Below are 13,694 nucleotides of genomic sequence, written 5' to 3'. Positions count from 1 at the left end.
AAGGCGGACACCACTTAGCAGCTAGATGAGCAGTCAGAGAAGACGGACTGACATACGTCGAACATAACTGAACTTGGTTCCAGCTCGAAAACATAGCAGTCAACCTACTGAAAATCAGATCAGCTGGAACATTCTTATTATTACTTATTGTGCACTAGTTGCATATCAGTTGGCTTAGAAAAAAATTTCACATTGTTTGTGATTTAATAATAATTGGAGATTAATATTTTTAAATTCGATAAAATATTTCAATTTCTTTTGTCCAACTTGTATGAAATACAATAGTATATATTTTCCACTATAATCATATGTTTATGATTTGTTACTAATGAGTGATAAAATGATGCATAAGTGAAATGTGGATGTCACGATTCATAATTAAGGAGACAATTTAATGAGTTGTTTTTTTTTATGAAGTTTTTCAAATTAACCTAACTTACCAATGTTTAACGTAAATTTGTTATTTGATGCCAATAACAATAGAAATAAAATTACACCCTCAGTTCGGATTGCAGGCTGCAACTCGCCTGCATGAAGCCGGAATTGCTAGTAATCGCCGGTCAGCCATACGGCGGTGAATTCGTTCGCGGGCCTTGTACACACCGACCGTCACACTATGGGAGCTAGCCATGCTCGAAGTCGTTACCTTAACTACAAGGAGGGGGATGCCGAAGGCAGGGCTAGTGACTGGAGTGAAGTCGTAACAAGGTAGCCGTACTGGAAGGTGCAGCTGGATCACCTCCTTTTTAGGGAGAGGTAATGCTTGTTGGGTATTTTGGTTTGACACTGCTTCACACCCAAAAAGAAGGGAGCTACGTATGAGTTAAACTTGTCGACGCAAGTCTTCTTTCTCAACGGTGAAGTAAGACCAAGCTCATGAGCTTATTATCCTAGGTCGGAACAAGTTGATAGGATCCCCTTTTTTACGCCCCCATGGTCCTTCCGCGTGGCGACATGGTTAAAATGTTAAATGTAAAATTGCTTATGACTATCAACATCCGCTGGATTTTCTAATTGCAACTTAAATTTACCAAAAAAATCATTTTAAAAAATAGTAGCTATTCCACTACACAACTTTTCATCAATAAGTCTTTATTTTTTCTCTTTGTTTACCAAGATATTTTATTTGATGACTGTAGCAGAAATTAGTTTGATTTGTGCCATCTAAATTTGAGTTTTTACATTTAGATAAAATAATAAAAAGATTTAAAAGTATTATATATAATACTATATGTGTGTCGGAGGTAAATATTTTACTGGTTGGGGCTTGGCCACCGTAGGCAACCTTTTTTTTTTTTTTTCTGGTTTTCAAATTCCTAAATCAGACGCAAAACCCATTAACTGACACGTGTACGTTTTACTCTCTAAAATCCACCGGATATTGTCCGTCTGGACAAAACAGCTACTAGAATTTCGAATCAGCGTAGAAACTATTGCACGAGCATTTTTCAATCTAACGGAGCTGTCACCTAATCTTCCCTCAATGCTCTTCCTCTCATTTCCACGTGTCCTCTTTTACTCTCTCTTGTTTGCATTCACTTGGGTTATTGTCGTTGGCTTTTTTAGATTACTTGGTAACTGTCCTGTCAGTTGATCACTGCCTCCACAAAGATCATCTCATTCTCACTGGATCTTTTTCATTTCCATTCTCTAATCTCACGCAAGAGCGCGTTCACGTAGCGGAAAAACTGTGGGCCCATTATGACCTTTTTAATGCATTGATTGGGTTTCATTTATCACGCATAACGCGCGAGAGTGGATAACGTTACATTCAGGAAAGATAAACCACAGCTATATCGGCGTAAGCAGAATATGCAAGTTGTGACCAAGTTAATCACCGTTGATATGTAAGAAAAGGCTTGATCAGGGTTAATCTAGCGGTGAAAAGCACACGCCAAACGTACTCCGGAGAAAACACATACGATATTTTATATTTTAAAAAATAAAAATAAAATTGAAAAACATAGGGGTCATAACGGAGTAAATTAAACCGATATTCGTTAAAGTTTGGTAAGTTTTGTAGAGATCACTAATATTTTTTTTCCAAGTAAAGTTAGGGATGAGATGTAAAAAATGTCCGAAAAATAATTTTACATTTAATATTTAAAAGGATATAATTGATTTCAAATTAAAAGTAATATTGATAAATTTCAGATATTATTGTAATATATATTGTTTTTTTATTATGTACAAATTGATTATTATAATTTTAAATAGAGATTTTATATTTTTATAATATAATAATAGAATTAAAAATTAATATTTTTTAATTCGATAAAATATTTAGATATTTTTATTAAATTTTTATAAATACTGTAATTTTTTTTTTTTTTTTTAAAATTCATATTTATTTATATGGTTCTAATCTGTTAATAAAATGGCGTAAATATAATGTTTTGATAACAAGTTTTGTGATTGAAGAGATAACCTGGTAATTATTTTTTTACACTGATCCAATAGATATAAAATTATTTTAATTGTCAATATTGATAATAAAATTATATCAATGTAAATATTTGGAGTAAAATTACTTCTAATAACTTTAGAGAAATTTTTATATGTTATTCCTAATATATTATTATTAAAAATAAACATGTTATTATTAGGATTTGACATTCTAATAACTTTAGAGATATTAGTAAATAAAAATTATAATTGCATTCTTTTTATTTTTATGTGGTTTATTATTTCTATAACTTTTTCTATATGAATTGATAAGAATATTTTTATTGAATTAAAAAGAAAAATTTGATGATATTATTGAAATAAAATCAAATTTAGTAAGCTATGCGAAAATTACTCCAAACTTAAGTGACCCTTCGGGCACTTTACCCGGTAATTACTAGCTGGAATTTGTAACGGGAGAGAGAGAGTAAAAACGCTCCCTAAACTCTCCCCGTTACTTGTCTAATTCCTTTTCCTTATTTAAAACTAAAAGCCTCTCTATTTCATCTCTCTATAGCTTTTTATCTCTCCCAACCTTTCTCTCATTCTTCATTTAACTTTTTTTTTTGTTATGTTTCATGCGATTCTCTAAACACCAACTCCTCTAAATTCTCAATCCCTTTGAGAGAAAAAATGGCTGGATTTCCCGGCGGTGGCGCTGATTTTTATTCCGGTATCGCTGGTAGATCCATAACCAGCATGAATTCCAACAATACACCTCAATCTTCCTATCGAAACCAACTCTCTCAAATGTTTATGGACCAGACATCACAGATCGATCACCACAGAACAACTGCTACCAATATGGCGACTCAGAGCTTAATTGGGAAAAGAACGCTCGCCGATTACCAGGCTCATCAACAGCAGCAGCCACACCTTAGCCCTGCACTAAACGGATTTCTTCTCCGGACAGTGAAGCCTCGGCTATATCAACATCCATCTCCTATATCTACTCTCTCTCCCATCGAGTATTCAACAAACATGTCGCCGGAATTGCCTTCGTTCCCTCAGCGGTATAGTATGCCTCCTCTTCAACAACTTAGGCCTCAGAATATCAATCTAGGGGCCGGATTTGACATTCATACGGTGAGTCATACGCCGTCTGGTGTGCCTTATATGAACACGCTCCAAAATCATGGTCGAAGTGTAGTTACTGGAGGCGGAGGGGTTGTTAAGATTGAAGGAGAAGAAACGGAGAAAAAGATGAGGAATAAACTGCAAGAACTTGCAAAGGCGCTTCTCGATGACAGCGACGATGAAGAAGGCGACGATGTTTCTGTGATTACAAACACCAACAGCGAGTGGTCAGAAACTATGCAGAATCTCATGACCTCAAGTTCCAACCCGATTTCACCGTCGCCTACTTGTTCGTCATCGTCGTCATCTTCCACGTCGACATCGGTGAGTACTCCGGCTCCTAATTTCTCGAAACAAACACTACTGGATGCTGCGTCCTCCATTTGCCAAGGAAATACCGACGCTGCAAGTGAGATCTTGGCGCGAGTATCTCAGGCAGCGAATCTAAGAGGAAATTCTGAACAGAGAATGATGGAGTATCTTGCGACGGCGCTCAAATCACGGTTGAAACCGGCGGAACACCCTCCGCCGGTGGCGGAGCTCTATAGTAAGGAACATATCGGGTCGACTCAGTCGCTTTACGAGCTATCTCCATGTTTCAAACTCGGATTTATGTCTGCTAATCTGGCAATTCTTGAGAATACAGTGGATCAATCGAACAGCGGAGGCGGATTTCATGTCATTGATTTTGAAATTGGGCAGGGATGTCAATACACGAATCTAATCCACGCGTTATCTGAACGTCTGAATGGGAAGCCAGGGACGATGAAGATCACAGCTGTTGCTGATAATGGAGGTGAAGAGAAGGAGAGGTTAAAAGTGGTTGGTAGTAAGCTGAGTCAATTCGCTGAAACGGTAGGGGTATCTTTACGCTTCAATGTTGTTAGTTGCACACTCGATGATCTGACTCGCGAGTCATTAGGTTGTGAGCCTGAAGAGCCTCTGGTTGTAAATTTCGCATTCAACTTGTATCGAATGCCCGACGAGAGCGTCTCCACAGATAATCCCAGGGACGAACTGCTGCGGCGCGTGAAGAGTTTGGAGCCGCGCGTTGTGACACTAGTTGAGCAAGAAATGAACACAAACACAGCTCCATTCATGGCCCGCGTGAATGAGACGAGTTCGTATTACGGAGCATTATTCGAGTCGATTGAGTCTACAGTTCCAAGAGATAACTCGGAGAGAGTTAAGGTAGAGGAAGGTCTGGGGCGGAAACTCGCCAACTCGGTTTCTTGCGAAGGTAGGGACCGTGTGGAAAGATGCGAAGTGTTTGGGAAATGGAGGGCCCGGATGGGAATGGCAGGGTTCGAGTTGAAACGGCTGAGTCAGAGCGTGGCCGAGTCGATGAAAGCACGACTCAGTTATGGGAACCGAGTGAACCCGGGTTTTAGTGTAAAAGAAGAAAATGGTGGGGTTTGTTTCGGTTGGAAGGGAAAAACTCTCACCGTCGCGTCTGCTTGGCGTTAACTTCACTCTCTTTTTCGCATTTTCTTTATTTCTCTAGTATAATTATTAATTGTTATACTTAGTATTTTTAACTTTTCCTGAGAAAATGGAAAGGCAAAGGAGGAAAAGGATGGAGAAAGAAAAAACATAAAAAGAAATAATAAAAAGTGAGTGATTTCCATTGAGCATAATTCTTTCAGCGCATTTATTTATTGTTATTATCATTATCATTTGAATGTCTTATTATTTTTGAAAAATTGAAAAATCAAAGAAAAGTTTTGGTTTGGTATACTTTTTTATTTTTCGATTTTGGGTATTTGTTTACTCTATTTTCATTTTCTATTTTAATTTAGATTAATGCCAGTAATATTTTAATTATAACCGTGGTTAATTAGTTAAATTGATTGTGTATTCTATCAAGGTAAATTATCTGTTTAGTGATTTGGTGTAATATGTTGGACCACATGCTTGCTTGGTGGTTTCATTCTAATAAACTGAATGGCAGTATTTAGTAGGTGATTATTAGGTTGATAATATTAATAATAAATAAACAACGAAGGGTGTTTTGGTCCAGTATAAAAAAAGATTATTTATAGGAGAAAATATTGCAGGGTGCGTAATTGCGTATTGGGTTAGCATTTGAAAATCGAAGGACCACATTCTTTGTATAGTAATATTTATTTATGGATAGAAAAAGATTTCAACAAATTCACATGCTTGTGTTATAAGATTTTGTTGTACAATTTCTTTTTCTGCAATTTATCTTGCATTCTTACTCTCCTATTTAAAGAATTTTTTTTCTCTCTTCTTTGTTACTAACTTCTACCCCTTCTTTTTCATTTTATTATTTAGTGTGTCAAACAAAAATGTTTAAAACAAGAAGCTCATTTCATTGTGTTGAAAAAGTCATATTAACTTTGAGGAGAAACTTCATGTTAACTTTTCTTAGGCCTAATATATTAGTTGTGACAATGCACTCTTCTTAGAAACTAGCAAAATTCTTACCATGGGATATATAAATTAATGGATAAAGTACAAAAGTATCCTTATTTGTTGTCCGTTCTCGAAATAAAAGGTTCAATTGGTTTAAGTTAGTTACCGTTGAATTAGTTCACTATTTGTTATTAAGTAGACGTCTGCTTCTTCGTAATTTTCTCACGCAAATTTTTTAATTGTTATCTTTCTTCATTTTATTAAAATTTTATCAAACCAATTATTTTTCCAAATTATTAATTCTTATTCATTTTCTCTTTGGTTGTTTTCTTTTTTATTCAGACTTATCTCAAATCTTTCTTACTTTCTTTGCATAAATGATTCAATCATTGTTACATTGATCGACGGAAAAACCCAGCACAAGTTCTGATATTTCATTATTTATTTAAAGTAACTATCATTTTTGGAGTAGAAACATGAATGTTTCTTCAATTTTAAAAAATAAGCTTTATTTTGGTAATATCACAAAATCAAATCTTTAGAGGAATCTTTAGAGCCTTGGTGACTTGGAACCGTTCATGTCGTGCCTACTCCTACAACATCTCCTTGAGATTGTTCATAATTTGAAATGCATTTTGCTCCATAAACTGCTTCTAAAGCGCTCGAGTCTCATGGTAGCAAGCATTAGACAAGACACATCCCGTGAGTCTTTTTTATGCTTCTCAAAAGCATCCAATGCTTTTGCATTTGCATTTCACCTTGGGGTAGCAGACATATATCGATTCATAACATACTATATCTGCTCATAGATAAGCAATATTCGCAAATTTTGAGCCCAACTGATGTAGTTTTAAGCATTCAATTTTTCTTTTTCTAGAACAGATCTTAAGGAAAGTGTGTTTGTGTTTACCATTTTTAAATCTACATAGAAAAATAAAGTTCGGCTAAGTATTAAGGTCTTTTAATTCTTTCCATTAATGTGAACTAATATCCCTATAAATTAATTCATGTTGTAGTATGTTTTTTACGTTAATGAGCTGAGATCCTTATAAGGCCCAATCCTAGTGAAGTCACCCTTCATGCTAAGACATGACTGTTTAGGTAGTAAATCCATTTCACTTATATTTGTGTGTAATTCTCAGTTTGTGGGGAATAATCTTTAGGACTTTGACACTTCACATCCAGTGATTAGGTCTAGGATCTGCCTGGAATCCATATTAAGTCGAAACCACCAACCTGATGTTAAGTGTATTCGATACCTTAACCCTTGCCTCACAAAAATGATCTAATGTACCCGGCTTTGGCACAACCTATGTTAAAATAATCGATGCCTTGACAAGGTTTGTTTGTGGAAAACACTTATGACTTACTTTGAAGGATTATTAATTTAGTTAATTAAAACGGTTTCTAAGACGGATTTATATAGTCCATGGATATAAAACATTTCTAGCGAGTGAAATGGGCATGCATCTGAAACCACAAATAACAGAAATATAAAATGATTCTACATGGGCTTCCTAGCACAACGTATTGAAATTTCTAAAATTACAATAGAAATAAACTTCTGGGTTTCTTGGTTCCAATTCTAAGTCCGGGCCTCTTTGCGGGGCTTCTTTGTCTTATTTGAATTACATAAAATAAGTTTTTTTTTTGAATGAAAGAATAAATTGAATAAATGAATCAATCAGTGGTCAATAGACCTACAAAGGATGGGGGAATAACATTTGTAATAGTCAGTTCAATAGAAGCTAATCCTAACTTTGCTGCCTCGTCAGCTACCTGGTTGTCGCTTCTTCTGGTGAACCGGAATTCACATTGTGGAATTGAAGCTGCTAAGGTTCGACAGTCCGCGATAACAAGGCCAAAACTTGAAAAATCTTCTTCTGATTCCTGTCTAAGAGCATTAATAACAATCTGAGCGTCCCCCTCAACACAAACCATGATGTCACCTCGTTCTTTTAACCAACTGAGCGCTTCCCTACACGAGGTAGCTTCAGCTAGCTCTGGCAAGAAAAGCCCCTAGATTGTCTGGTATCTAGTCGCCACCATTCGCCCCTGTGCATCCCTGATAGCTGCCCCGATCCCTACCCTGTGTGATGCTACCTGCAATGCTGCGTCAAAGTTCAGTTTAACACCTTCAGCGGGCGGGTGCCAAAATACTGGTTGTTCCACATAAAATAAGTTATTCTAAAATTACAATGAAAATAAACAAACGACACGCAGATCGTATTTACAAAATTACAACCCAAAAATTATTACTAGATAAATAAGCATATATAAATCATATTTACAGAATCTCTAAACATGTATCATATAAAAAAAATGTTTTCAATTACATATAATAATCCATGACCAATTTAACTATAAAATTGTATAAATTTGAATCATATATCATCCAATGATTTATTTATCCAATAAATGATTCAATTATAACACTAGAATTTTATGTGCCTTAGAAAATCCCTAGTTTAATTTCGTTTTAACTACACGTGAGTTATAAACTTAAAACCAAATCATTGATTTTAATCTTTCCCATTTTGCTAATCTAATTAACAAAATATTTCGTTCTAGGAACGAATATACTTGTATTATATCTAATATAGACTACATGGATTTTAACTTAGATTAACTTAGGATAATTTAATGGGTCCGATCCAATTAGGATATATATTATCCAATATTACATTCAATTAAATGGTTAATTAATGAGTCTAACCCATAATTTTTTATTTTATATATATATATAGGGGTGAGATCCAGCGCGACAAGGGCTTAAGTTGTGACATAATAAAACTACGTAGTTTTGATGATAATTAAAAAGAGCAAGGTGACAAATTGGTAAATAAAATGAAAGAGAGTAACTATTTTCTTTTCTTTAAAATATATTTTCCTGACATCTCTAACATTGTTTTTCGAAAATTTTTATACTATTAGCCTCGTCTAAATTAGACGGTCATTTTAAGATCCCTGAAGCTCAAGTAAAAAAATTTCCGGTTAACGGAATCCGGGTGGGCGTTTTCCGGCGAGAAAAAACGTGCCCAAAAAATTCTCAAAACATTCCATAAAATGTAAAACATTATTCTAAGAAACTTTAATTCTTGGGACGAAATAGGATTTCTTACGGTTTAGTCCCAATAAAATTTTTTCCTTAATTTTATCCATTTTACATGCTTCAATAATTTGTTGGGACTATACCGTAAGAAATACCGCTTCGACCCAAGAATTAAAGTTTTTTAGAATAATATTTTACATTTTATGGAATTTTTTGAGAATTTTCTGGGCACTTTATTTCTCGCCGGAAAACGTCCACCCGGATTCCGTTCACCGGAATTTTTTTTACTTGAGTTCCAGGGATCTTAAAATGATCGTCTAATTTAGACGAGTCTAATAGTATAAAAATTTTCGAAAAACAAGGTTGAAAATGTCGGGAAAATGTATTTTAAAGAAAAGAAATAAGACATTTTTCTGTTGGAACAATGCAAGTATTATGTTGGAACAAATGGTACACTGATTTGGAACAAATGATACACTGATTTGGAACAATGTAAGTAGGACAAAAAATGTGTCCAGAAAATTATCAAAAAATTCGAAAAACATGTAAAACATCATTTTAAGAAACTTTAATTCTTGGCTCAAAGCGAAATTCCTTACAGTTTTGACCCAATAAATTGTTGAAGCATGTAAAATGGATAAAATTAAGGAACAAGTTTTATTGGGACTAAACCGTAAGAAATCCCACTTCGACCCAAGAATTAAAGTTTCTTAGAATAATGTTTTACATTTTTTGGAATTTTTTTAGAATTTTTTGGGCACTTTTTTTCTTGCCAAAAAAGCCCACTCGGATTCCGTTCACCGGAATTTTTTTTACTTGAACTTCAGGGATCTTAAAATGACTGTCTAATTTAGACGAGTCTAATAGTATAAAATTTTTCGAAAAACGAGGTTAGAAATGCCAAAAAAATGTATTTTAAAGAAAACAAATAAAACAATTTTCTGTTGGAACAATATAAGTATTATGTTGGAACAAATGATACATTGATTTGGAACAACGTAAGTAGGAAAAAAAAAAGTGTCCAGAAAATTATCAAAAAATTCCAAAACATATAAAACATTATTTTAAGAAACTTTAATTCTTGGCTCAAAGCGAGATTCCTTATAGTTTTTACCCAACAAATTGTTGAAGCGTGTAAAATGGATAAAATTAAGGAAAAAGTTTTATTGAGACTAAACCGTAAGAAATCTCACATTCGACCCAAGAATTAAAGTTTCTTAGAATAATGTTTTACATGTTCTGGAATTTTTTGAGAATTTTCTGGACACTTTTTTTCTTGCCGAAAAACGCACACCCGGATTCCGTTCACCGGAATTTTTTTTACTTGAGCTTCATGGATCTTAAAATGACCGTTTAATTAAGACGAGTCCAACGGTATAAAATTTTTTGAAAAATGAGGTTGGAAAAGTCGGGAAAATGCATTTTAAAAAAAAAAATAAAACAATTTTCTCTTTCCTTTTATTTATAAATTTACCACCTCCTTTTGATTAATTACAAAATTGGTCCTTGTCACACAATAAGGCTTGTCACACCATAAGAGATGTGTCACATCTGATCTGTCATATATATATATATATATATATCAAATATTATAAACTATATTATCTAATAGTATATTTATCAAAATTTATATATGTATATATACAATCTAACTAGAGGCTATACTTATATCAATTTTAATGTCATATTATCCAGTAATATACTTAAAATTATATAAAATACATTGAGTCAAATTCAATCACTATCCTACTATAGGGGTCGAATTGCATAGTGCAAATATCAAAAAATACACTTTTAAATTTAAGTCTTGATTTTATCATTTTTGTAAAATTCAATTTCACGAATTGATTTTTTAATGGCTAATATCAAATATTTACACCAATTACGGATTTGTGATAGTGAAATTTAAGATAGTTTTTGATTGAATTTGAAAAACCTTCCTTACTGAAGCATCCTTGAAGGTTAAGGAGATTAAAATCTGCCTAAAAAGTATTCAAAACCTTCCTTATCCAAATCAATTAAGGTTAAGATAAGAGAATGAAAATTATACCAAATAAAACAAATTAACATAACCTAAGGATGTCGTCTAATGTGCCGCCTTCTTTGGATTACCTGGATAATTATTTTGGGATTTGGGTTCTTTTCAATCCCAAAGTCCCTTTCTCTGGCCAGATTGCGTGTTCTTCGTCGATTCCTGAGATTTCATTGGGTAAGGCTTCTGTTGCTCCTCCTGCTAGTCGGAATTTTTCTTATGCGCAGGTTGTTTCGGCCAAGGCTGATACGGTTCCAAGTTCTACGGCTGTGGTTACTGAAATTGGAGGGTTGAAATCAATTAGAATTTCTGAACAGGCATATGATAAAAGGCCGAACTTTGTTCATAGTCTCTAATTGGGCGTTTGATTCTCAATAAAGGGGATTCCCCTTGGAAAGTTACAGCTCTTAATGATGCTTTGTAAAAAATTTAGGGGTTTCAGGATAATTGGAGACTTATATCTATTGGGCGCGGGTTCTTTCACATGGTGCTTAACTCTCAGGAGGCTAGAATTATGTTTTCTCAAAGGGAATTGTGAATGTCAAGCCATATACGTTTCGTTTACAATCATGGGTTCCTGATTTTGATCCGTATGCTGAGAAGTCTACTAATTTTGTCAGACATTGCAACTGGTGTTGGAGGTCTGATTAGGCTTGATAAGGCTACTATTGAAGGTGATTATGGGCATTATACTCGGATGCTGGTTGATGTTGATTTGAGTTCTGATCTTCCAATTAAACTTGGAATTGAAAGAGCAGGGAAATATATATGGATTGATCTTGTTTATGAGAGATTGCCAAGCTTTTGTAAGGTGTGTTCTAATATTGGTCACATGGCTTATGATTGTAGGAAAAATAAGAGACCGGCTAAAGGGAAAAAGATTGTGAAACCTTTAGAAGTGGTTGTTAATGCTAAACAAAATCTTAATTTGGTTAAGGTGCATAAGGAATCACAGGTTGTGCAGGTTCAGGAGGTTAATACAAGGTTGCTTAATGATCTTGAGGTTCATGATGGGCCTCCGAGTTTTATTGAGGATCGGCATGAGGGTGACTTGGTTGTGCCTTTATCTGGCAGCCCGCTTGGGTATCGGGAGGATGGTTCTGATGTTTCTCGTCCTCCTTCTCTGGGGATGGCAAATATTTTTGGGGCTTTGGAGAAGGGTAATTATTCAGCTTCTGATCTTGTATCTCAGGGTTCGAAATCTTGGGCAGATTTGGTTGAGGATGATGATATTGGTTGTAGTACTGTGAATAGTAAAAAAGTGAAGCAACACGAAAGGATTATGACTACTACTAAGAACATTTCATCTCGTGCGAAACGGGCCAGTAAGCATCCGGTTCGTTTTAAATGAGTGTTTTATATTGGAATTACAGGGGTATTCTCAATAGAGATACCCAAAATTATTTGTTTCATTTGTGTTCGGTTCATAAACTTGATTTGTTATGCCTTGCTGAGCCAATAGGGAGTTTTGATTCAGTTAGGTTGTCTTTTTGGAGAAGTTTGGGGTTTTCTTTGAGTGCCATTAATGATAGGTCTTTGCCGACTCTTTGGGTTTTTTCTTCTGTTCGTTTTTCTTCTGTTTCTGTGTGTTTCCGTCATAAGCAGTTTGTTCTATTGCATTTAAGATCAATTAATACTTATGTTTGTGTGGTGTATGGTAGTGTTTAGGCTAATCGAAGAACTTCTATGTTTGATAGTATTCTGGATCAGAAAACTAGGATGGGTGGGCAGTGGATTATTATGGGGGGGATTTTAATGCGGTTTTAGGTGCTCATGAGAAGCTTGGAAGAGTTTCTGTTGCCAGGCCTTGCAATGATTTTCGTAATTTTATTGATAAGTGTTTGTTGATGGAGTGTCCCTCTCTGTGTAATTTTTTACTTGGTCTAATGGTAGGGTTGGTTTTGCTAGAGCGGAGTCTCGCTTAGATAGGGTCTTAGTTTCGTCTAATTTTTCGGATTTCTGGAATACTGTTAGTTGCACGGCTTTGTTGCGGCATCATTCTGATCATTGTCCCTTGTTTTTTACTTTTTCTAATGGGCCACATAAGTTTTCTCGCTTTCATTTTCAAGCTATGTGGGTTCTTCATCCGAGTCTTAGGGATGTGGTTGTGGAGTATTGGAATGGTTCTCATCCTAGATTACCTCCTATGCAAAGTTTGTGTGACAAGCTTAGGCGTCTTCGCCCGATCCTTAGAAATTGGAATAAGAATGTTTTTGGTATGTTGACATTGCAATTTCTGAGTCTAAGGAGAGTTTGGCTAAAGTGCAGTATGATATCTTGGTGTTTGGTTTTTCTGATTCTCTTTATCTTGAGGAGATTGTGGCTCATTCTAATCTGGATGCGGCTCTTCGTAGGAAAGAAGTTTTTTTTATGGGAAAAGAGCAGGGTGAAATGGTTAAAAGACGGTGATAGGAATTCGGCATTCTTTCATAGAATGGCTTCAAATCGTGCTTCTATGTCTAGAATTTCGGCTCTTAGGATTGATGTCAATTGGTTACTAATAGTATGCTGATTAACTCTCATATTGAGGATTTTTATTCAACTTTGTTTAAAAATGATTTAGGCAGGCCCGATAATTTTGATTTGGTTTATGAGGTGGTGCCGAGATTGGTTACTGATGTTGAGAATGATTTGCTTATTCATTGTCCAGATTTCTCTGAAGTCAGAAAGGCTATTTTTAAGATGGATGGTTCTAGCTCTCCTGGTCCT

At 34.9% G+C, this 13,694-nt stretch overlaps 1 protein-coding gene across 1 annotated transcript; it reads left to right on the top strand.

Moving 5' to 3' along the window:
• The first annotated feature begins 2,954 nt into the window (after positions 1-2,954).
• LOC136224924 (scarecrow-like protein 8) lies at positions 2,955-5,153 on the top strand. Its single transcript, XM_066013353.1, has one exon. The coding sequence runs from the start codon at positions 3,079-3,081 to the stop codon at positions 4,987-4,989; it is 1,911 nt and encodes a 636-aa protein (XP_065869425.1). The 5' UTR covers positions 2,955-3,078; the 3' UTR covers positions 4,990-5,153.
• Positions 5,154-13,694: the final 8,541 nt, after the last annotated feature.

This window comes from Euphorbia lathyris, chromosome 1 (genome assembly GCF_963576675.1).
Source record: "Euphorbia lathyris chromosome 1, ddEupLath1.1, whole genome shotgun sequence".
In the NCBI taxonomy this organism is placed as follows: domain Eukaryota; kingdom Viridiplantae; phylum Streptophyta; class Magnoliopsida; order Malpighiales; family Euphorbiaceae; genus Euphorbia; species Euphorbia lathyris.
This window is presented reverse-complemented; position numbering and strand designations above follow the sequence as displayed.

Coding starts and splice junctions, on each gene's coding strand:
- LOC136224924 (XM_066013353.1), top strand. CDS start 3,079: ATGGCTGGATTTCCCGGCGGTGGCGCTGATTTTTATTCCGGTATCGCT.